Consider the following 23,305-nt stretch of genomic DNA (forward strand, 5'->3'; position numbering starts at 1 on the left):
ATGTTCTGCTAATTCTTGAATCACTAATATCGTATGTTTGTCACGTAGGTAATTTTCAAAATAACATGGCGCATTCGCCATTTCATTCGATTTGTAACGAGTGTAATCAAGTAATTCAGTCGTATGCATTACGAAAATGTATTGCTTTCTATTGTATACAAATAAAACGAAACCATTAAAATTTATGAATTCCATAAATACGTAGATATGATTATGAGCATTTTATCTCCATACACATTCAATTGACTTTGAAAACGAAGGACTTTCATCATCATTCACTCATAAAATAGTTTGATGATTATAAAAGAACTTTGTTTAGAAAAAATAATAAATTTTCGTAGACAAGTTTTCCAGGTGATTTATTCGTTTTCAGTTCCAATTGGAAGACTATACCTCCTTGTTACCCCAATTTTTGGAATCGGTAAATTTTTAGGAATCATTCGAGGAAATATATACGTTGATATTTTGAGAAGGACGCACCTGTTCACCTAAATTTCAGAATTCGTATATTGCGAAGTCATAATGATATAAACTCAATAAATTCATGACAAATAAAATAATAGCAACTCCTTATGATATGAAATAGACAAGGTCAAGTGCAGGTAGAGATTTTATTGAGGATAATAGAAATACTATTTACATTTTACATAGATTTTTTAATAATAAATATAGATATAAAATTTTCGCATTCCTTCATTACAATTCGTTTTATGAAGAGCTAGTAGGCTATGTCTGTTGGTGGCATATTTATAGTGGCTGCAATGACAGGAAAACTTTCGTTTTTCTTCATCACAAACACCCTCAATATTCTCTGTTTGGGATCTGATAAAAGCACATTGGAATCTTCAGTATTCTCCATCGATGCTTCACTTACTGTGGTTTTCAATTTATATGCCAAATTTGGGGGAATCAGTGGTATCTAAGAAAAAAAAATCTTCATATATTATGAGCAAAATATAACAAATTAGAAGAAATTCTTCTATTCATTTTGGGGAGAAAAAGTGTTTAAACTGCCGAAGTAGAAATAATAAGTTTTGACCACATCCTAATAAAAATACTCAATATCTTCTTTTCGAGAAAACACCTTCGAACTGACAAAATTATGTAACGAAAAAAAAACCAAATGAGAGGTGACGCTAAAACAACTCCACAGAAGAAATGAGTTGTAAAGTTTTTTTTTTTTCGAGGTATATAAATTTAAGTTGGCATTACTGTTCAAGATGGCGACCGATTTAACAGCTATCAAGTGATTTATTCTCAGATTGGTTTGGCAATTCATCATGAATAGACTCACGCCTGAACAAAGCTTTGCAAATAGTGCAATTTCATTTCGAAAATAATGGTTCTGTGCGGAATACGTATCGCACACTACGTCCATTTTATTTTGTTTAGCGATGAAGAACACTTCTGGTTGAATGGCTACGTCAACAAATAAAACTGCCGCATTTGGAGTGAAGCTAATCCTCAAGTGTATGTCGAAATACCGTTACATCCAGAAAAACTGTTTGGTGCGCTTTATGGGCTGGTGGAATCATTGGTCCGTACTTCTTCAAAAACGATGATGGCCTTCTGGCCATCTTTACATTCTGTTACAGTCAATGGTGATCAGTATAGAGCCATGATTACTAACTTCTTCATTCCTGAATTGAACAACCATGATGTCCAGGAGCTGTGGTTCAAACAAGACGACGCAACATGTCACATATCTCGTGCCACAATCGATTTATTGAAAGACACGTTTGGTGACCGCCTAATTTCACGTTTTGGACCTGTGAATTGGCCTCCAAGATCTTGTGATTTAACACCGCTAGACTACTTTCTGTGGGGCTATGTAAAGTCATTGGTCAATGCGGATAAGCCACAAACCCTTGGCCATTTGGAAGACAACATTCGCCGTGTTATTGCCGATATACGGCCACAAATGTTGGAAAAAGTCATCGAAAATTGGACGTCCATATTGGACACATCTGAGCCAGCCGTGGCGGTCATATGCCAGAAATCATATTTAAAATGTAATGCCACAAGATTATCTTGCGGATAAATAAAATTCATGTCAATCGAATAATCCATCGTTGTTTTATTGCAATTTAAAGTTCTATAGCTCTAAAAAAACACCCTTTATCAACCTAGTTACAATAAGAAATTCAAAATCACTCGAGTAGCTTTCTGCAATAAATAATCAATTAGCGAGTATTTTCTTGAAAGAATGTCTATTACAATACAATATTTCAATGTTTGTTTCAATGTTTTATATTCTGACTCTACAAGGCCTCAATGAGACCTCAGAAGAATTGATCTAACATTTCTTGTGGTGTCCTTTGACTAGTATTCACGAAGTACTCACTTTGAAAGTATATGACGATAGTTGATATTTATCTGGTTTCACATGAAATACAACAGTGGTCTCTATAATTGCTAGTTCAGTGCTCATGTTTTCTAAACTCAACAGTACTGTAAATTTCGGACCCAAACCTAATACCTGAAAATAAAAGGAAAGCTCATCCACCAAATTGAGGTTATAATACTAGAATAGCACATTGATGAAGAACAATCAATAATTTTTGAGTAACCAACAAAATTTGTGGTGATTGCAATAAACGCCACAACCATTGTATGTTTAGAGATTAATCTACTTCTCAAAATCAATTGTGTTATCCAATAATTTCGCCACCAAACTATACATTTTAAAACATAGTTCCTTCTAATCGTATAGTCTATGGAAAGCATATTCCTAATCAACTCAAAAAAACTCACTTGAGCTGAGAGCTTGATCTGCTTCCGCTCATTACCACTGCCAATTTGATAGTTGAGATTTTGAGCCATTTCTCTTGCTGCTGTCAATCGTAGCCTTATTAGATCTTGTTGGAAATTTCTGTGCATTGCTGAAATTATATTTCGATGAATTTTTGCGAATTGAAATCTCAACCAACTCACCAATAGGATCTTCCCTTTCACGCATACTCTGCTCTAAAAAAAGTTTGCTCCTTTTAGGAAGAGGTAATGATTTATTTTGGCTCAGAATCGGCATGCTGGTGTCCTGATGAGACAAATTGAAGTCTGCTGTTCTCTTGAGTATCTTGAATATAACCGCACCGTCTGAGAAATGAAAATGTAATCACTATTTGCAATCGAATCCGGCTAGAACAGGGTCTTATTAGTTGTTATAGAAACAACTCCTAATAATAAGAGGTTTTATTTGAATAGATGCCCAGGGTGGCTGTTTCTTTTGGAGCTGTCATCTTTTAACATTTAACAAGTAAAACTGCACCATTACTAAAAATGGAACGATACACGCATCAAAAATATTGAAATTGTTACAAACAAAATATTGCAGTCACAGTTTGCAAAACTAAAGTAGGTACTTTTGGGTAGTCATGAAGTAAGTACCTTTTCGGCAGTCAACAGTGAAACTGAAGGAAAAATTTGAACTGTTGGGACAAGTTAGTGATGTGAAGAATCGTGACCGTGTGCGTTGCTCAAGAACAAATGAGAATATTGTGAATATTTCCCACTACAGAATCCATCATACAACCTGACGGAATCATAGATATGCACTGCGCAAAAAAATTAACGCACATTCTGAAAATCTCAATTTTAATGAAAGTTAACTCTACATTTACTTTATAACTTATTTTTTATGTTCTCTCGGGAAGGTTTTGAACGAAACAAGACACATTAAATGGAAGAAAAATACAGGATTTCACCGAATCTTATGTGAAAGAAAATAAATAAACAATTTTCAAAATACTGGAATTCTGATAAGTGATTTAATACTTGGTATTTCCACCCCTTGCGTTAATTACAGCTCGGCAACGACGGATCATACTCAAAATGAGTGATCTCTCTAATGTTCTGCTCTAATCCTTCCCAGATTTCTCTGAGTTAGATTCCTAAGTCATTAAGAGTAGCTGGATGATTTTCTGAACTTCTCAGCCTTCTATTGAGGTTGTCCCAAACCTGCTCAATCGGATTGAGATCTGGACTTCTTGCTGGCCATTCCATTCGAGAGACTTCAACCTCTTCAAGGTACTCCTGAACGATGCGCGCACGATGGGGTCTGGCATTATCGTCCATAAAAATGAATTTTTCACCAATGTATGGGGCAAATGGCACTACATGCTCTTCAAGAATGTTCCTTATATACCTATCAGAATTCATAGCTCCATTATCAACGACCACTAGGTCTGTGCGAGCAGTCAAAAATATTCCACCCCATACCATAATCGATCCTCCCCTGAAACCAGTAGTATTCAGGAAATTGCACTGAGCATATCTTTCATGTGGACGTCTGTATACAAGGTAACGTCGATCACAATGGTAGAGGCAGAATCTAGACTTATCTGTGAAGAGAACTCTTTCCCAATCAGCCTCTTCCCAATGGATATGCTCTCTCGCAAAATCCAAACGCGCCCTTCGATGGGTTGGGGTAAGAGCTGGGCCTCTTGCCGAGACACGAGGCCTTAAATCATATTCTCTGAGGCGATTTCTTATTGTCTGAGTGCTAATTTGCACCCCATGAGTTTGCTCAAGCTGATTTTGAAGGAGGCGAGCGGTTGCAAACCGTTGTCTCAACGAAGAAACTCTCAAGTAACGTTCTTGAATGGCAGTTGTTACCCGTGGTCTACCCTGTCCTGGTCTTCGGACATTCGTACCTGTCTCCCTGAATCGCTGCAACATTCTGGACACACTTGTATGGGAAACTCCAAACCTTTCTGCAATTCTTGTGTATGTCCAGTGTCCACCTTTCTTCTCGCAAAACTACCGCTTGGGCACATTCCTCTTGGGTCAAATTGCGTGTTTCGCGTTGCATAGCGATCGAGTGTAGAAAATCAAATGAAAGAAAAACTATTGATCTCTAGAATTGATCGAGAACAACTGATTTACAATACATTCAAAATCTGATAATCTCATCTTTTTTTATTCCTGCAGGGAAAAAACATCTATATTGAAGAAAAACGTTGAAAGTGGATAACATATGCATGCATAATTCTGATAAAAATAATTATCATTGAGAACACCTTCAGTTGTAGAATAAATTTGAGATTTCCATAATGTGCGTTAATTTTTTTGCGCAGCGTATATTAATTATATGACATTTGTTTTTTCTTGTATCTTGACGTTATCTATCTATGACAATGATACTGAAATTAGTGTTTCAATATAAAAATGAAATGTATAAATATCATACCGAATGTTATGATGACCATTACATGATCTTCTTGTCCCATTTGACCAAAAGTCATACAAGATGGTGAATCAGAAACTGTGATGAAGTCAACAAGGCGTCTTCCTTGGTATAACTGAATCAGTCCACTTTTTTGTCCAACGGCAACTAGATAGGCGTTCAAATATTTCAGAGGCACCAGACAAAGGCAAGTAATTGAAGATGTCATCTCTATCGACCACAGTTTCTGACCCTAAAAACTCGATAGAAGTTGAATGCACCCAGGTGTATTGAAAAAACGAACCTTTCTGGTGAATGTGTGGAGGAATTTATCTGTTGTTGCTAGAACTATAACATTATCACCTGGCACGAAGATCATGTCCATAATTGACCTATTAATTTGAATAATACTCTTGCCTTCCAACCACCCTCTCTTCAGTAAGCATACCTGGTTTTCTCTTGTTGCAATAAATATTTTGTAGTCAACGTCATACAGGCCAGCGGCAGTAACAATGAATGGTGTGTTCTTAGTGTTACACACATTAGCCTGAAATGATTTCCTCAGATAAACTCATCAAAACTAAATCAAAAATCTCTTCTTACCTGCATTAGCATAGAAAAATTTTGTGGATCTAGGATGTAGACAATTCCAGTTTCAGTTGCTATAACTGGACATGCTATAGATAATGGATCTTGCGAGCTTTTCTTCAGAGTTGTCATGCATGTTATGAGGTTTATCTTCATGGGTTCATTGTTGACATAACTCAAAATGTGCTCTTCTCGTTTGTCAGGTGGAAGGTTCAACAGTACTTGTGATCTGCAATGTGTTTCTTTAGCTGTATTACAAAATTTTTATTTTTGAAACATATCAGATTTAAATGAATCTTTGAACTATTGTTTATTATTTCCTCTTTCAATACAAAATATCTCGATATGCGATGAAAAATATATAAATTCATAGATGAAAATAATTTCGATGAAAAGCCAGAGGAGGGATTCGAACTTGGTGCCATTCGTTCAAAAACCCGAATTAAAACTACGACTGCTAGGATACTACGTTAAAAACGTTGTATAGGTACGACTCACCGTACTAAAATATATTTATTTTTAATTTCTTGATTGTGTGTTGTTCATTTTCTGAAAATGTTATTTTTTAATTTGTTCTCTTGGTTTTTTGCTATAAACATTCATGGATCGTGTTGTCGAGATAGAACAATCGATGTGGTGAAGCAACCGATGTTGGTACCAAATGTTTTGTGAATAGCTCTTATTTTTTTCGATAAGAGCTTTGAACGACGGACAGAGTTTTTTGGTTGATAATTTCAAAAATAAATTTATGAATCGATCAAGAGAAAAAAATATTAACCTCCTCTGTAATTTTCTCAGTTTTCGTTTTTTAATGTGTAGAATGTGTTCAGAGCTTTTCTCGAAAACTATAAGGGTTTTCTTAAATTTGTTCCTAAAATTGATTAGTAGACCTCCTGCTCAAGAATACGATAAATAAATTCAAAATGCAAAGAATCAAGAAAATTATAAAAAAAATATTTTTTGGAAACTTGAAATAATATAATCATAAAATTTAAAATGTATATTTCTAATACTGAAATACTGAATACAATATTTTTTTGTTGCAAGGTCTCGGTATTTTATTGTAGCTGGGTATGTTGCTGGGTATTCATTAAAAATTTTCACATTATAATTTCACTTTTTTTGTGTCGAGATATTTTGCAAAAAAAATGGAAATGATGAATCATACAACCAATTGCAGGAACGTTCATCAAAACTTCAATCTTTCAGTGGGAGGAGGCTATTGACAACCTGCACCGTTTAATGGTGGATTAAAATTTTAACATGGTATTAAATTTTAATAAACGTTCCTGGAGCTGGGTGTATGTGTAATATTTTTTTAATTTGATTTTGGATTCTTTACAATACAATACATTTCAAAACTGTGGTGATCAGCCCCACCTGAAATTCTCACAGTTTACGTTTATTTCTTCGAATGATTCCGAAGGTTTAATACCTTAAATGTTGAACCTTTAGAGATGGTTTTATTTCTTTGACATTTGTGTTCAGTAGCTTATGTCATTTAATCATGATGAAATAAACGCTAAATTGCTTCATTAAAATCAGTACTCATTTCTGAATACTGAAAGAATTTCAAGAAACATTTATGGACGACATTATTCAGTTGATCGACTCACAATTGTCTCATTGTAGACAAATTTGAAAGTGGTGCTAAATACTTAGTATTGATACTTTTGTTATCATATAAAGAATATTCACTTTCGAATTCGTGGACAATGCGACGAATAGAAATTATTCTTAAATTTCTCTCAGGATTGACAAATGAGCACAAATTTCGATAAAACAATTAAACATTGTTGAAGCGTTTCTTTTCATGATTAACCTTACCTAACCTACTGAACACAAATGACATAAGAAATGTCAAAAGATAATAAACAGTGTTGCTATTATAACCATTTTAAATTGTATCATTCCTATTAGAAAACCAGCTACAGCTATCAGGCACTATTTTTCAAAATTTTTTTCTCTGGTTCTGATGGCGATATAAACTTAAAATTTTGTACGGAGCATAACATTGCGAGCATTATGCAATAACCTATTATTTTTTTCATTATTGATGAAAAACATTCTCACAAAATATACTTTCATTTAAGGTGGAACACTTCCTCACCTGAGATCACCTGAGATAAAATCAGTTTCATGAATTGGTGATCTGCACCTGATTTACATTTCCTGGGTTAATTTCTTCCAATAATGAAACAAACCAACCTTGAAAACAAGTCTCTTTCGATATAAATGCAGTTATTATGTAGTTGACATTTAAGTATAAAAGCTGTAGAGAACACGTTTCAAAATTCCTTTTTAATTAAGAATCTCCTCAGAAGCAGTCAAAATGACTTCCATATACGTCGAGATTTGCATCGTTTTCTTAACGAATGAATACAACTCCTTACAATTATATGCTCAGGATCCATTCTGAAGAGTGTGGGTCATATTTCTCCCATGGCAAATTATAGGTTTCATCAAAGATTATGCTTTATGACGACTAATTAGCGTTGATGGTATTTTTCTTACATTCACATGAATAAGAATTTCAGAAAATCGCCTTATATCATTGAATATGTTCGCTACGTTTTGTGTAACGGAGTTTTGTAAAATTATTTCTCATGGTCTTGCAATGTCGATGTGTACATTCTTAGTCTTAACACAATTATTACCGATACCGTTTATATGTATACGAAATATGCAATTGTTTTTATGTTGTGTGACTATCACATGGATTTGAATTAGAACAGAATTGTAGTTACATCATATAATATCAATTGAACATGTCTCGCATATGAATACCTATACATATAGAAAATCTCAACACTGGAAAAGTCCTTTTTCGGTGAATAAAGTTGAGGCCATATAGGTTTTTTTTGTTTGAAATATTGTTCTGAATATATTTCAGTGTACCGTGGACGACTATTGGAAAAATTTCTATTATGCATGTGAAGGATTTTTCAATAGTAATGAGACAATTTTAAATGTTTTAATGGGAACACTTTATTATTTTTCAACATTTCATATGTCATTTGTGTTCAGTCGGTATTGCCAGTTAATCCTAGAAATATGCACACTTCAAGAATTTTTAAAAATTATTGAATTTTTTTATCAAATTCGTTGCTCATTTGTGAATACTGAGAGAAATTTAGGAAGAATTTTTGGACGATATTATTCAGTTGATTGACTCACTATTCGTCGTATTGTTGACAAATTCGAAACTCAAAAATCGTTCAATTTTCAAAGTGATATGCGAAAAGTTTTTCCCAAAAATTGAAAGAATCGATTGAGTCATTTTCGCACAGAATCAAAATGAATTCTACTCAAATTTCTCACAATAAACATACATGAGCACTAATTTCATTTATATATTTATTTATTTATTCATTAATTTATTCATTCATTTATCCATTTATTCATTTATTCATTCATTCATTTATTCATATATTTATCTATTTATTTATTTATTTATGACAGGACAAACCCAAAAATATGTACTCACTAATTAATGGTTACAGTGGTGTTTAAAGATTGAAAAACACAAAGAGGGCGAAAAATTATAACAATGCATTCGCAATATACATCGATACATAAAAAAAAAACAATTCTACATACTACACAAGAGAAATGTTATCAACAAAAAATCGCTTAAAAATTCCAGAAAACCCCCCAAATGATTCTGAAAAAGGATCCACATTCAAAAGACTGGATATCGAATTGAATGACCTGATACATCAAATCAGAGGTGAATTCAGGTGATAATTTGTGGAACTTTGATAGAACAATTCAATAATTTTCAAACGATGTTGTATAGTGCGTATCTTCCCACGATCAAATGATAGGTATTCCTTTAAATTGTATGATTCCTATTGAAAAACCCTTCATTTGCTCAAAAAATGCCATTCTTCTAGTGAATATTCCTCATTCTATGACGACTACCCATATTGTTTGAAATGTCATAACTTTGAATTTGAATGAACTGAAGCCAGTAGCGGAATTTATTTCACCATGTAATAATCATCAATATGTGCAATGGGTTTAAATTGTGAATATCGCATCGAAATTTTAAGAGAACTTTATATGAACAAGCATGATCATTCATTTCACTCGATAAAAAATTTCTTATGATATCCAATCCTGCTCAAAATCGTTATGGACAAATTATTTAGCGTTTTTGATTGTTCTAGAATCAGCTATACTTATAAACGAGTGGCAGTAACAGAATGATTCAAATCATTTGTAATCAAATAATTATTAATCGTTGTAAACCCAGTATAGTATTCTAGTCTAGTATTATGACTATGATTCTATTATTCACTCGGGTGATATATGAAACTCCTCTGCGGGTCCTCTAGTAATCTTTTTATAGACTCAATTAAAGCAACCTTATGATTTCGACTTGATGAATATTGCAGTCGGTTTTTGGTAAATTTTCAAACTTCCCAACCGGTTTTCCAAAATTCAAATCCAACCAAAACTTGAAAAATCCCCACAACCTTGGGGAGAGTTGCTTTGTTGAATTCTACTTCTATACCTCGTTCTATACTATCAAGTTGGAAAGTCTTCTTTTCCAAGCATGAGTCATTTAATCGATTTGGATTCTTTGAGACAGTTATCATTCAGTCATCTCAAGTTTCTTATACGTAACATCATCACTGTGACGGTCAAAAACGTATGAAGATAAATTAATAAGCACTGTAACACCTGTCTTGAACTCAATACGCTTTCTTTTGCGCAATATATGGTCAATTTTATAACTCATTGACGGAGTTTCTCCGTCCTCGTTGTTTGTGGCAGTAATATCGAATAATTCCTCTTTCAGGATCGAGCTGATTCATTGCATTTCTTCTTGATTTGTCTCTCAAGTTTCACTTTCTTCCGTATTTCCTAAAATCGATATATGTATATTCATTAATATACGCCGATGACCTGTTTGACCATCATATTATTTAATAACTGAATATTCAGCTTGCGATATTCGAAATCTAGTATTTGACATCGTAGTGATAGGAAATAAATGCAGAATAAAATATCCATCATTTTGTTTTGAAAACACGCAACTTTCTTATGTGATTTATGTTCCAAGAATAATGCCTTTCATAACTGTTGCCTTTTAGTTGATCGACAGAAAAAAAAGGTTGATGAAAATCGCGTATTCAGTATGAAATATTGAATAGTGGATTTCTGTTAAAACTTTCTACCGACAACGATATTGCGAAGAAAAAGTTGAATTATAGATCTGCTGAGCTGAAGTGGAGATTCTAATGAAGTATAAAGTTTATGTAGAAATAAATCATACACAAACCAATTATAAATAATAACGAACCAAAATAATACAAAAACTAAAAACGTCTTGCAAACGACAGCCACAACATAATGCTGTATGAAAGTTTCACGGCCAGATTATTAACAGGATTAAGCAGTCCGGAATTTTATATTTCTGTTGATAGTGGAAAAAAAAATGAGAAAATAAGTTGAAACCGTAAAGGCTATATATACAGAGTGAGTCAGGAGGAACGGGTCAAATTCCAGGAGCGTATTGTACACGTGAAAATAATTCAAAAAAACTCATATGTTCTTATACGATTCTCATTTGTTGTCGAAATACAGGGTTGAATACATTTTTTGTAAAGATTATACGAATTTCTTGAATCTTTATGAATCATTGCTATAGATCGGGATAATAACCATAAAAACTAATAATGAATTTATTCACCACAGCTTACGAACTGGATTTGTCATGACAATTCTCATACGGTTCTCATTTATTGTCGAGATACAGTGTGTGTAAATATTATCATTGATAGTTCACACCATGTGACATGCCAATTTCGATAGCAAATCCACAGGGTGATATTTTTTCTGGAACTCTGTCCACTGTTTTCCTCCAGAACTTTTTTTTTGGTGAGCCACTGATAATTTGAAAATAATGTGAAAAAAATCTTTGTTTATATACTAAACTTAATGATCCTTTGTAGTTTTGTCGTATCTGCTACCGATTTCGAGAATAAAATTTTGAACTATTCTCTCGAAATCCTCACAAAAATCCGAATTGTCATAAAAATCCAGTTAGTAAGCTGTGGTGAATAAATACATTATTAGTTTTTATGGTAATTTTCCCGATCTGTAGCAATGATTCATAAAGATTCGATAAACTCGTAAAATCATTACAAAAAATGTATTCAAACTTCAACAGCCTGCATTTCGAAAACAAATGAGAATCGTATAAGAACATATGAGTTTTTTGAATTACTTTCACGTGTACAATACGCTCCTGGAATTCTCGTTCCTCCCGACTCACCCTGTATATATATTTGGATGAACTGTGAAGATAAGTAAATGAACAACTCAAAATGGATTTTAGTGATGATATGTAAATATTATTCTGCCTACCTTGAACTCAATTGGTGAAATGGTATTGCTTTGAGCCTCTCGACAATGCCATTCACATCGATATCTGCATTTTTATCGATACTCTTCCAAGTGTCATACTCTGAAGGTAACACTGGTAGACCAGGCAAAGAATATTTGAAAAAAGGTTTATTGTTCTTGAACATGAGCAATTCATTCACACATCCTATTCCAACCACTGAAAAAATTATTAAAGGAAGATTAGAAGTTGAAATTATATATTAATCTCTCGTTATCTTTTCTTCTTGGTCATTATTTCGAAGAGTGAACCATTGAAATCGACCCAGAAAAAAAGTTACTACTTTTTTTGGAGATATACATACAAGGAATTTAAATAAGCTATGCTGAATTTTGCTCAATATTTGCAGTTTTTCATATCTTAAAATTCTTCATAAATTACTAACCTCTTTTTCGTAGAACTGATAATGAAATCAACTCTGTAGATTATTCAATTTAAAATTGCTGAATTCAATGATGAGTTTCTATGAATTAAACAATTCAATTGTTACCATAATATAATCGAATTTAATTTATCTGTTGAGTAGATACCGAACAATTTCATTTCGAGTTTAAGACTCCAATGGAAAATGAAAAAGGAAAAAATTTCTGCCAAAAGACCAAAAAGTATAGTGTTGGAAGTTGGAAGAATCAAGTTTATAAATCAAACAAATGATGTATTTTTATCTCCATTTATATTTTTTCTTCTCTTCTTTCGAGATTTCTCTGATGTGCTCCGCTAATTATAAGCTTCGATATAAATGCATGAATGTTGTTTTCTTAGTCTGTCAATATTGGATTTGGGTTATTCGCATGGGTGCCCGCAGAAAGTTTTCTCAGGGGGGGGCAAAATGAAAATTATTGAAAAACGATAAGGCGTCCATGATTGTCATTGAAAACCGGAAAATTGTTGTGAATCCATTACTTTCCTTTTTTCCTTGCCCTTTGGATTGAGAAAGTTATATTGAGGGTGTTGTGCTGAAAAATGAGGCAATCAAAATCTGCCCCCCCCCCTGCGGGCGCCCATGGTTATTCGATTTCAATTGAATTTCATACCTGGGGTTCTTGGGTTCAGTCTGTCATGATAGAAACTGATTATACTGCTGGGTACATCTGGTAGAACAGTATCCGTTGTGACCATTGTACCTTTGTATACTTTCAGTCTGCATTTCGAGTCTTTTTTCAGTTTCAAATCTGTGATCACCAAACGATTTTCACCATCACCTGCTACATTTGACAATATAGCGTTTTTTGGGAGAGTATTTAGCCCTGCGCTTCTGTCTAGATGTGCATCTAACCATCTTGAAATTTTCAATTCACTGAAAAAAAATTGTATTTAAAAATTTTTTAGGTCTCTTAAATAAATAATATGTTATTAACGACAGCGATTAATGATTGAAATGTTTCAATGTTAATCGCTACAATTATTAAACGAGTTGATTCCAAGATTTTTCTGTCGCCCTCATTTTGAATTGAAATAAGAAATTCTTGTTTGAAAAAATGTGTATTTTTCACAACACTTAGATTAATTCAACGTATTATGAATTTTCAGAAATAAATGTTCATATGCGATTGTTCAATATTGATGCTGTCGATTGACAAGAGGAGAAGTTCATGGAGAGAATATTCGACATGTGATATTTTGAGTAATTCATATTGATATCGAACCCCACTATATCTGTAGAATGTGGAAGCTAAAATTTTCATATAGGTTACTCTCGACCGATATTATACAGGGTGTAACATGAGTGGTTGGACATAGCCTAGTGGTGAATGCAGGTCATCCAGGGACCAGGCCTTTCAGAAAAATAACTTGTTGTGCATCCAGTGCCTTTTAAGATTTTCTGATATCCATAGCTTGGGAAACAGCAATCCGATTTTATTTAAATTTTGTGGGTTTGTTCAGTTCATACATCCCTTCAAAACGTTTCATGTAATTTCAATATTTCCAGACCAGTACAGTGATTATTGAGTTTTTTCCTTTAATCATCCTGTAACTCCGAAACTAACAGTCTTAGGATACACAACAAGCTAGTTCTCTGGTAAGGATGACCTGAATTCACCACTAGACTATAGTCAACCACTCAGCCGGTCGGCTGAGTTATTCAGGGTGGTCACCCTGAATAACATTTAAGCGAAAGAGGTGGATTTGCAACCACTAAGTCGTATGATGGCTGAAAGATCTGCTCCACTCTAACTGCCGTTGAAACGTCCGAAGAAAATGATACAAATCAGTCAATTCCACGGCGTTCTCAAAAGTTGGGCATCGCCCAAACCACTTTATGGCGAATTTTGAGTAGGGATTTTGGTTTACACCAAGATCAAGCTGACTCAAAAATTGAAGCCGATGGACCATTTGAAGCGACGTACGTTCTCTGATTGGGCTCTGGAAAAGATGCGCCAAGATGATCATTTTCATCGCAAAATCATCTTCAGTGACGAAGCTCATTTTTGGCTCAATGGATTCGTCAATAAGCAAAATATGCGTCAATATTCGGGTGAAAATCCACATGTGCTTCATGAAACAGCAACATCCACAAAAAATAACTGTTTGGTGCGATTTGCATACCGGCGGCTTCATGGGGCCATATTTTTTCATCGACGATAATGATCGTGAATGGTAATCGTTATCGCACCTTGATTACCCATTATTTTTGGCCCGAATTGAAAGATATGGACTTGGAGAACATGTGGTTTCAACGGGACAGTGGCACAAGCCACACAACACACGCTACAATCGATGTATTGAAGAGTTAGTTTGATGAGCGTGTTATCTCCAAAAATGGACCAGTCGATTGGCCGGCTCGTTCACGCGATTTAACGCCTCTAGACTTCTTTCTCTGGGGCCACGTCAAGTCATTGGTCTATGCCAACAAGCAGAAGAGCTCAGAGCCAACATTGAACGCAAAATAGCAACCGTTTCGGCCGAAATGTGTGGCCGAGTCATCGAAAACGAATCGACCGCTGCAAACGTGATCGAAGCGGCCATATGAACGAAGTCGAGTTCCATTCATAAATGTTTTGATTGTACTTCAACCCGATAATAAAGATTTTGAAATATCTCAAATGGTTTGCATTTTATTTTGAAAAAAGTTGTCAAGTCCTTATTGGAAAACCCGATAGTTATACTTGTAGATTATTTAGAGCTCCTTTATGAAATGAAAAACCTTTCGTGTGAAGTTTGGGCTCTTGACTGAATGCTTGCTAAAATCCCCTTTTCTGCAATGCTTGTGAAGTATGCTAACAATACTGATTCAGAATAGTTCTTCTCACTGGATAACGCTATGAATTCTGAGTAATTTTTCTCGTTCAAATTTCGGCTCTGTCCGGGTAGCAAACTCAATGATGCTGCTTTAGCGGTTCTTGCCAATGTCAATGAGAAATTTTGTTCGTAATTCATTTTTGTTTAACCAGTAAAATCAGATGATTCTAACTGAAACCATATAAATAAATATGACATAGCCATTCTGCCTCGATTTGAATTTTGAATTCATTATTCTATGGAATTACATACTAAAATATTGAGAGTAAACAGACCTTAAATTAAAAATATGAAACATATTTCAGTAAAGACGTGATATTATTCGCATTACTGCTGAATACTTCTTTGTTCAGTTGTCCATGACAATCATGCCTTAATGAGAAATCATACCATTAAAAGGGGCCGTTAAAGCATAATTTGATTTCGTGAACGTTGAAATGAACTATTATTATGAGGTCGGCGAAAAATAATATAAAATGATCGTTATACAGGGTGGGATACGGTCGATGATACCTTAGACTTTTACGATTTTATTCAAAATTTGGTTTCTTGGGTGGAAACCACTGCTCTATCGATCTAAAATATTTTCAGCGCTGCAGTGTTGCAGCTTATATCAAAAAATAGTAACAACTTCAATATTACAAAGAGAACACCATGTATATTATTACTTTTTTTGAATTGCCGTAACCTCTTGATTATGTATGTATCAACTTCCTTGTTCCTAGCTCTAGCGGTTTTCGAATGATTGATTGATTTACTTCAATTTTTTGTACTAAAAAAGGTTGTTCGAAATAATAGGTTTCAACGAGACATATAAAAAAAGTTCGATTTTTTCAAACGGAATAACCTAAATATCATAAGATGTATCGAAAGAAAAAGAAATTTCCTTTCTGAACTCATATATATTGTGTAATTAATAACTTGTGAATTATAATAATTTGACCATCGACATAGGTCAAATTATCATTTAACGATTCACCAACTAGTACGCTAACGGAAAACATCAAGAAGCAAATAAACCTCTTTACAGATACTGATGCAATATTCTTGGATACAGAAAAGGCATTTGATAAAACGTGGCATCAAGGTGTGATATACAAAATGAAGTTGAAGAAGTTTCCAATCAAACTTACGGGATCGTACAATCGTACCTTGCAAATAGAAAATTTAGTGTGAATATCTATAGTACCAGGTCAACAATTAGAGAAATTGAAGCCGGAGTTCCCCAAGGATCGGTGATAGGATCGCTGCTGTTCAACTTATACATGGCAAATAAACCAAAAATAAATAGACTGCCCTTTACTACCACACTAGAATGCAGAAAACAATTACTAGGCAGTTACAGATAGACCAAGGTAAACTGATGGAATATTTCAAGAAATGGAGATTCATAGAGAATACATCCAAAACAGTTGCAATCTACTTCGGAGGAACAACAGTAAAGAAAGAGAAAGCAGGAAACGTCAAAAGAGATAATCAGACGATAGAATGGAAAAACGAATCAAAAAATTTGGAAGTAGATAATACAAGATGAAAGAATGAACTTTAACAAACAGACAGGAATAGGCAAGGCAATTGCACGGGAGACTGTACCCTCTACTCAATCCAAAGAGTAAACTTTCCTGAGAAAACAAGATGAAGATAATAAAAAAAGTGCTAATGCCCAAGCGTTGCGAATGCAGGAGTAACCTGGTATAATACCAAAGACAATAATAAAGATCAGTTGCAAAGTACACTGCACAGCTTTGCGTATGCAGGAGTAACCTGGTATAACACGAAAGACAGTAATAAAGATCAGTTGCAAAGTACACTGAATATAGTAATCAGAACAGCGGTTGGCGCCCTATGGTATATAAGCAACCAACAAATTTAAAAAAATTGAAAATTGAAACTATTGAGGAAATAGTTAACAAACAAAGAAAGAATATAATAAAGACGCTAAACGAGCGTGAGAATAAGGAGTTAAGAAAGATACTACAAATTAAAATAAGAATGACAGATAAGAGGAAATTTCTCTTTCAAAGAACCAAATAGAAGAAAAAAGTGACATGCAACAGGTTGAAAAGTGTCCCAATTGGACAACAGTAGAATATTCGTAGGGAATAAAATTGCAGTGCTTATACACACCAAATTATCATAATTAAAAAGTTGTAAGTCATTTCATGGATATTTAGAACACATGTAGTTTAATATTGCCATTGGGATGAAAACAAAATATTTTAGATCGACAGAGCAGTAGTTCCCACACAAGAAACCAATTTTTCAATAAAATCATACCTTCCGTTCTCCGGTACCATCGACCGTGGCCCACTCTGTAGATTATCATATAACTTTTGAATCTTCATTTTTTTTAGATACAACCAGTATTATGAAAAACAAATCTATCATTCCTAAGCTCGGTTATTGATCTTTATATCTCACTGATATAGTTCGAAAAACCAAAACTAGAACGATATTACCTGTTCCATAATAATAACAGCTTAGTTGTATGGAATTATGTTTGCTAGAGTTCAATAAATGATATTCATATGAGATAACGCTAAATTATTACAGATAACACATCGAAAAAATACATAAGCAAACACCTTTGATTTCAAAATAATTACATATACCTGTATTGTGAAATGAGCATGGGAATAAGGAAGCTATGAACAATGTTATCTATGTGAAAATTTGTATTAAGTGAAATATTGCAAGCCTCGATTAAAAATAGAAATGATATTTTTCGTCAACTTTTCTTCAACATTGAAGCCTTCACAAACTACACTGATGTTGTATATTATTTCTGTCTTTCTTAAGATCGAATGTGTAACATAATTAAACATAAAATTCAATAAACATCCATAAAGGAAATGTAATGCATACCTTCTGCTCATTTTCAATCTAAGAAATATAACTTTTTTGGTCCCATTGCCCATGTGAACTGAAGAACAACTCTATCAGATTTTTGCAGGTTTTGTTTGTAAAGAACCGTTTGGTAACCTAGTAACTGTAGATCGATTGACTCAAGAATTGTTGAAGTATTGTTTTGTTTACTGAAGTAAAACGTCGGGTTTCAGAAAATAAAATCAATTTGTAAGATCAAATAACTGTGTATAAATAGCTGTTTTGATGATTCGATGGTAATTTGAAATTGAAATGACATGAAGATATATATTTTTTGAGGATATTTTATCCCTTGATTGTTTTTGAAAAAGCGTTTTGTTGCGAAGATATAGGATGAAAAAAATTTTCAAAGATATTTATTACTAAAAATTACATTCAACACATTTTTCAACCCTCAAACAATTGTTGAAAATGGTGCCTCCAACTCGGGTGCAACCATCTAATCTTCTTCTCATAGACTGCCCAACTTCTTCAAAAACACCTAACACCTTGTATTTCGGATCAAATCGATGATTGTCGATGATTGTCTTTTGGTCATGAACTCGGCAACCCTACATAAGTCCTTTCTTATTGTATCTTGGCATTTCTTCCATCATCCCTGCAAATAACAGGAAAAATTCGATACAAATCAGAGCTCTCTCTGAAAGATAATCAAGATTATCAAATCAAAAAAACTCGAATCATTTTTTCCGTATGTAAGCTACACAGCTGAATTTTTAGATTAGTCAATTTATGAATGAACCTCATACATATTTTCACCAAATTTGGGTGAAATCAAAAGCATGAATTCTGTTCGGTTCTCCCTGGAACAAGTACATAAAAATTCTCATTGGGCTATAAACTCCTTCAAACAATAAAATGGATAGATATGAGGTCGATTTTCAAAAAGTGAGCAACGAGAAAAAATGCTGTTTTCGAAGATTTTTCAAAAAAACTTCATCCAATTTTATTAAATATTGGAAAGGCACTGCTTTTAAAACGTTCTATTTGAGTCAAGACCACCAATAGAAGCTGACCGTTACATTAATCAGCTAAGGTGAAATCTGAACGTTATTTCGCAAATCGTTTACCTTTAATATTCCTGAGGTATACATTTAAAATTGACCATTTTGCGGAATGTTTATCAAGTACAATCGACTACGCAAGTAAACGAAGTCGACTTACGAGCACAGCCGAACGTAACCGAGTCAACTGCCTCTCGAAAACACAGAACAGAAATGATATGTGCCTCAGTTGTGGATCGGCCAGATGTGATAGGTTCAATGAATCGTGTCCACAGAAACAATTGAACTAGTTAAAGTTGTGTTCGTTTCCTATAAGTGGACGTAGCTTTATTGTTGGATTTTATTGATTTTTTTTTCGCAGTTGGTGTTCGCCTTTTAAAAAGTGTTTTATCGCTCTTGTGTTTTTCGGAGTCTTCCTGGTCCTTTTGGATGCTGCGTGAATCGGTGAATGGAATTCCATTCATGCTGGTTTACAATACAACTTCGTTCGGAGATGGTCAATATTGGACGTCGTTCTTGAATTGGCAAAGTGGATGATAATGGTATTATTTGAATATTTGAAGATTTATTAATATTATTCGAACAGAAGTTTTTTGTGATAAAAGGATTAAAAAAAAAACAACACAAATTTTAATTGAAACAAATCATTATTTTTATTAAGTTTCCAAGATACTTAAGTATACTAGAGAACAGAAAAAAAAGTTTTGATTTACGAGAGGCTGAGAGAGTAATAACAAAAATGAAAATTTTATTCTTGATATAAAATGAGAATCCAAAATTTTCAACAATTTTCTCTCATATTGATTAACATAGTAATACCTCAAAATTCCTTTCTTCTCCAGGGCTAAGGAATGCTACAAAAATAAATAATTTGTTGTCAATTTAAGAATATCAGTTAAACAATTAGGTATACCTTCATCTTTGGTTACACCATTCATTCGAGTGATTTAATCCTTCACCTTCGGGTTGAGAAGAATTTGTGGAATGACCACAATCACCTGAGTTTAAGATTCAACACTTCAAGTCAAACAACTCGTTCTCATCTATTGGAGATGAAATCATAAAAATGATATCATCACGTAAGCAGTATCACAAAGAATCTATCGCTGATCACATGAACAGAACAATTAAAAATAAATGATTCCTGAAAACGCTACTTTATCAGAATGTCGTTAGACTGGAGCAAATAATAAACTCTTTTGTTGAAAAGTTTAATGTTTGTTGATATCGTATTGTTTTATCGAAGTTTGCGTAGAGGAGAAATATTCATCGGATAAACCAACATTTGTTGAGTCATATCACTGAATCAAAGAAGTTTTATTCTTTTCCAATCAGCTGAGATATATTTCCAAGAATTTATGCGTTTAACTTTTCTTCAATCACCATTATTGACTAAGTCTATATGCAATGGATTAACTATCCAGTTATAGTCGAAATGACCTTTCTATCGTTGGCACACTTAATTTCAATGAACACAATTTGGAGATAAGTAATATCTTTTGATCTCTCCTCGTTGAGTTATGCGAAAGAGTTATTGCTATAATTATCAATACCTATTAACGCTTGATATTTGTTATCAAAATGGAAATGAAATTGAATGAAAATATCATCAAGAGAATGAAGTAACATTCAATGAAAAAATTAGTTTCAAAAAATAAGGAAAAATATAATGCACTCATATCCACATCGAAATATTGAGAATTTGCACTCTCACTTTCAAATTAAATGATAATTTTATCGTTCATACTTTGATTATGGCATATCACTTAATTTTCTTGGATTTTTGCACATTTAAAATCAAGCTTCATTCAACTCTTTTTTACAGGTGGAAGATAAAATACACCTCCTAGAAACTCAAGAAGACTCATTGATGGCTCCTTCAATTAAATACCGTGAAGCTCATTCGAAATGGCGATACGATCTTCAATGAAAACAGATGACTATCGGCAAAACATCGAAAATTCGAGACACAAATTCCTAGATGACCTTTGCGGGGGTGTCGTGAGGGAAGAAAAGCAAAGTAGACAAAATGAAACGATTAAAAAAAAACAATTCCGTAAAATCAGTTTCAAAGTGCGAAAAGCATCGTCGATATACCGCAAAAACCCCGTTTCGAACATTCAAAAAACAACAATAACAACAACAACAGTATCAGAACTGACATCGAAATTCAACGAAATCATTGAAAAAAACAATGCTCCAAAGGAAGAACTGAAAATTCGGAAATTTGTAGAAAGATTGAATAGTTTTAATAGCAGCGTGAATAAGAAAACTATGAAGAATACAAATCAAAATAGTACAAACGAACAAAGGATGAAAGAACTGCGTAAACCTAGTATTAAGAAGAAACCGATTTTAGATGAAAAAATAAAAATCCAACCTGTCAAAAAACAATCTTCATTTAGAACACCGCCCAAAAGAAACGAAAATATGGATAATGGTGAAACAGAAGGGAAGATGGAAGAAGATGGAAAACTTACAAACACTGGGTTCGTCAAGGCAGCAATAAAAAATTTCGAGGAAAAAAATTTTAAACCTTTTGCCCCAAAAAGAAGCATGACAGAATTGCATCGAATAGGTCTGAAAAACATATCTGAAATTGAAACCAATAGAAGAAAGAGTTGTGAACCTTACTTTATGGTTTCAAGTACTCTAAAGATATACGAAGATAAGACAGATGTTGTAGATTCTACTTATAATTGTGAAACCACAAACGTACAAACTCCTAAAAGTAAACCACAGTCTCCCAACCTGACGAAAGTTGAAAAACCATATTATGCTTGGAGGAATTCCAACACCACCAAATCTTTAGTGACAACCGAAAATAAAACAGTTTCCATTCCCCCAATGCTAACTAAACCCGAATTTGTAGAAAAACAAAGAGATGAGAAAGAAATTAAAGAATCTCAGGAAAGCCTTACAAACTCTCATGAGGAAATTTCCAGAAAGCAGAGTTTCTCTTTGTCTATAATAGATATAATCGATGAAAACTTCCCTACCGTTGAGGATAAGGAAACAAAGCCAGACTTTAAACCTAACACCTCATTTCTATGGAATAGAAACCTTTCAAAACCGTATGAAGATATTGAACCCTTCGATTCTTGTAATATCAGTTCGAAAAATAGGGAAAAAATACTAAGTCTACCTCTTTTCAAAACACTACCTAAAGATTTCAAGGATGTTTCAGAAAAAAACAAGGATTATGAAGATTTAGATGATAATGATGGTTATGAACCTTTCGATCTTAAAACAGACTACGAAGATGTTACACCCAAAAAGGAAACGCAAGAAGAAGAGGACCAGTATGAATTCATAAATAACACCAGTGAGAATATTTACGAAACACTGCCTTGTACCAGACAAGATAAGCCACTGCCAAAAACACCTGAGGAAAAACCAGAGGTATATCTCGAAACCAAGAAAGAAGAATCGGCTTCTAATTGTTACGAATCCATCTACAACAACGAGTCAATTTCTACTCTTCTTATCGAAGAGAACAACTATGAGAGTATTTACTTCCAGGATAAAAAGGAAATTTCCGAAAAGGACATATCCGGTTCCATAGTGTCGAGTGAGCAAAAAACTAATAGTTTATACGGAACAAGTTTAAGAAGTTGGAACGATGAAACTATTTACAACGGTAGTGCCACGAGTGATATCAGTTTTAGTGATAAAAGTGAGTGGGTTGATGTCAGTGAGAATGAATATGAGGGAGGATCAAAAATCTTTATGTGAGTATATTTACTTCGTTTCTTGAATAGTTTTTGCTTTGGGAGTAGCTGGTTGTGAATGAATAATTACAAAAAAAATTGAGGGACGATTTGTGTCTATTATATAAAACTATACGACCGGCCTCTGTTCGGACAATATACCAAGAAAGAGGCACCATAAAATGTTTTCTATAATATTCTCTTATAACCAAAAGAGCCATAAAAATGAAAAATTCTGCAATCATTCAACAAATATTTTGGTGGTTAGTTCTGCAAAATAAACCAAAATGATCTAGAA

General features: G+C 33.6%; 2 protein-coding genes across 2 annotated transcripts in view; one reads left to right on the top strand and one right to left on the bottom strand.

Moving 5' to 3' along the window:
- Positions 1-641: 641 nt before the first annotated feature.
- On the bottom strand, positions 642-18,525 carry LOC123681001 (Bardet-Biedl syndrome 1 protein homolog). The gene is made up of 10 exons (XM_045619154.1): positions 18,273-18,525; positions 13,202-13,464; positions 12,131-12,326; positions 5,768-5,981; positions 5,469-5,711; positions 5,189-5,417; positions 2,935-3,096; positions 2,755-2,882; positions 2,345-2,479; positions 642-919 (listed from the first exon to the last, which is right to left on the bottom strand). The coding sequence occupies exons 1-10, from the start codon at positions 18,323-18,325 to the stop codon at positions 719-721; spliced, it is 1,824 nt and encodes a 607-aa protein (XP_045475110.1). The 5' UTR covers positions 18,326-18,525; the 3' UTR covers positions 642-718.
- Positions 18,526-19,516: 991 nt separating this feature from the next.
- Positions 19,517-23,305, top strand: part of LOC123681000 — a 42,647-nt gene continuing 38,858 nt past the window's right edge. Inside the window, exons 1-2 of the mRNA XM_045619153.1 lie at positions 19,517-19,839; positions 21,123-23,028. Coding sequence (XP_045475109.1) covers positions 21,206-23,028 — 1,823 coding nt within the window. The 5' untranslated portion in view covers positions 19,517-19,839; positions 21,123-21,205. The remainder of the gene's footprint in view (positions 19,840-21,122; positions 23,029-23,305) is intronic.

The sequence above is a fragment of the Harmonia axyridis genome, chromosome 5, assembly GCF_914767665.1.
Source record: "Harmonia axyridis chromosome 5, icHarAxyr1.1, whole genome shotgun sequence".
NCBI classification, from domain to species: domain Eukaryota; kingdom Metazoa; phylum Arthropoda; class Insecta; order Coleoptera; family Coccinellidae; genus Harmonia; species Harmonia axyridis.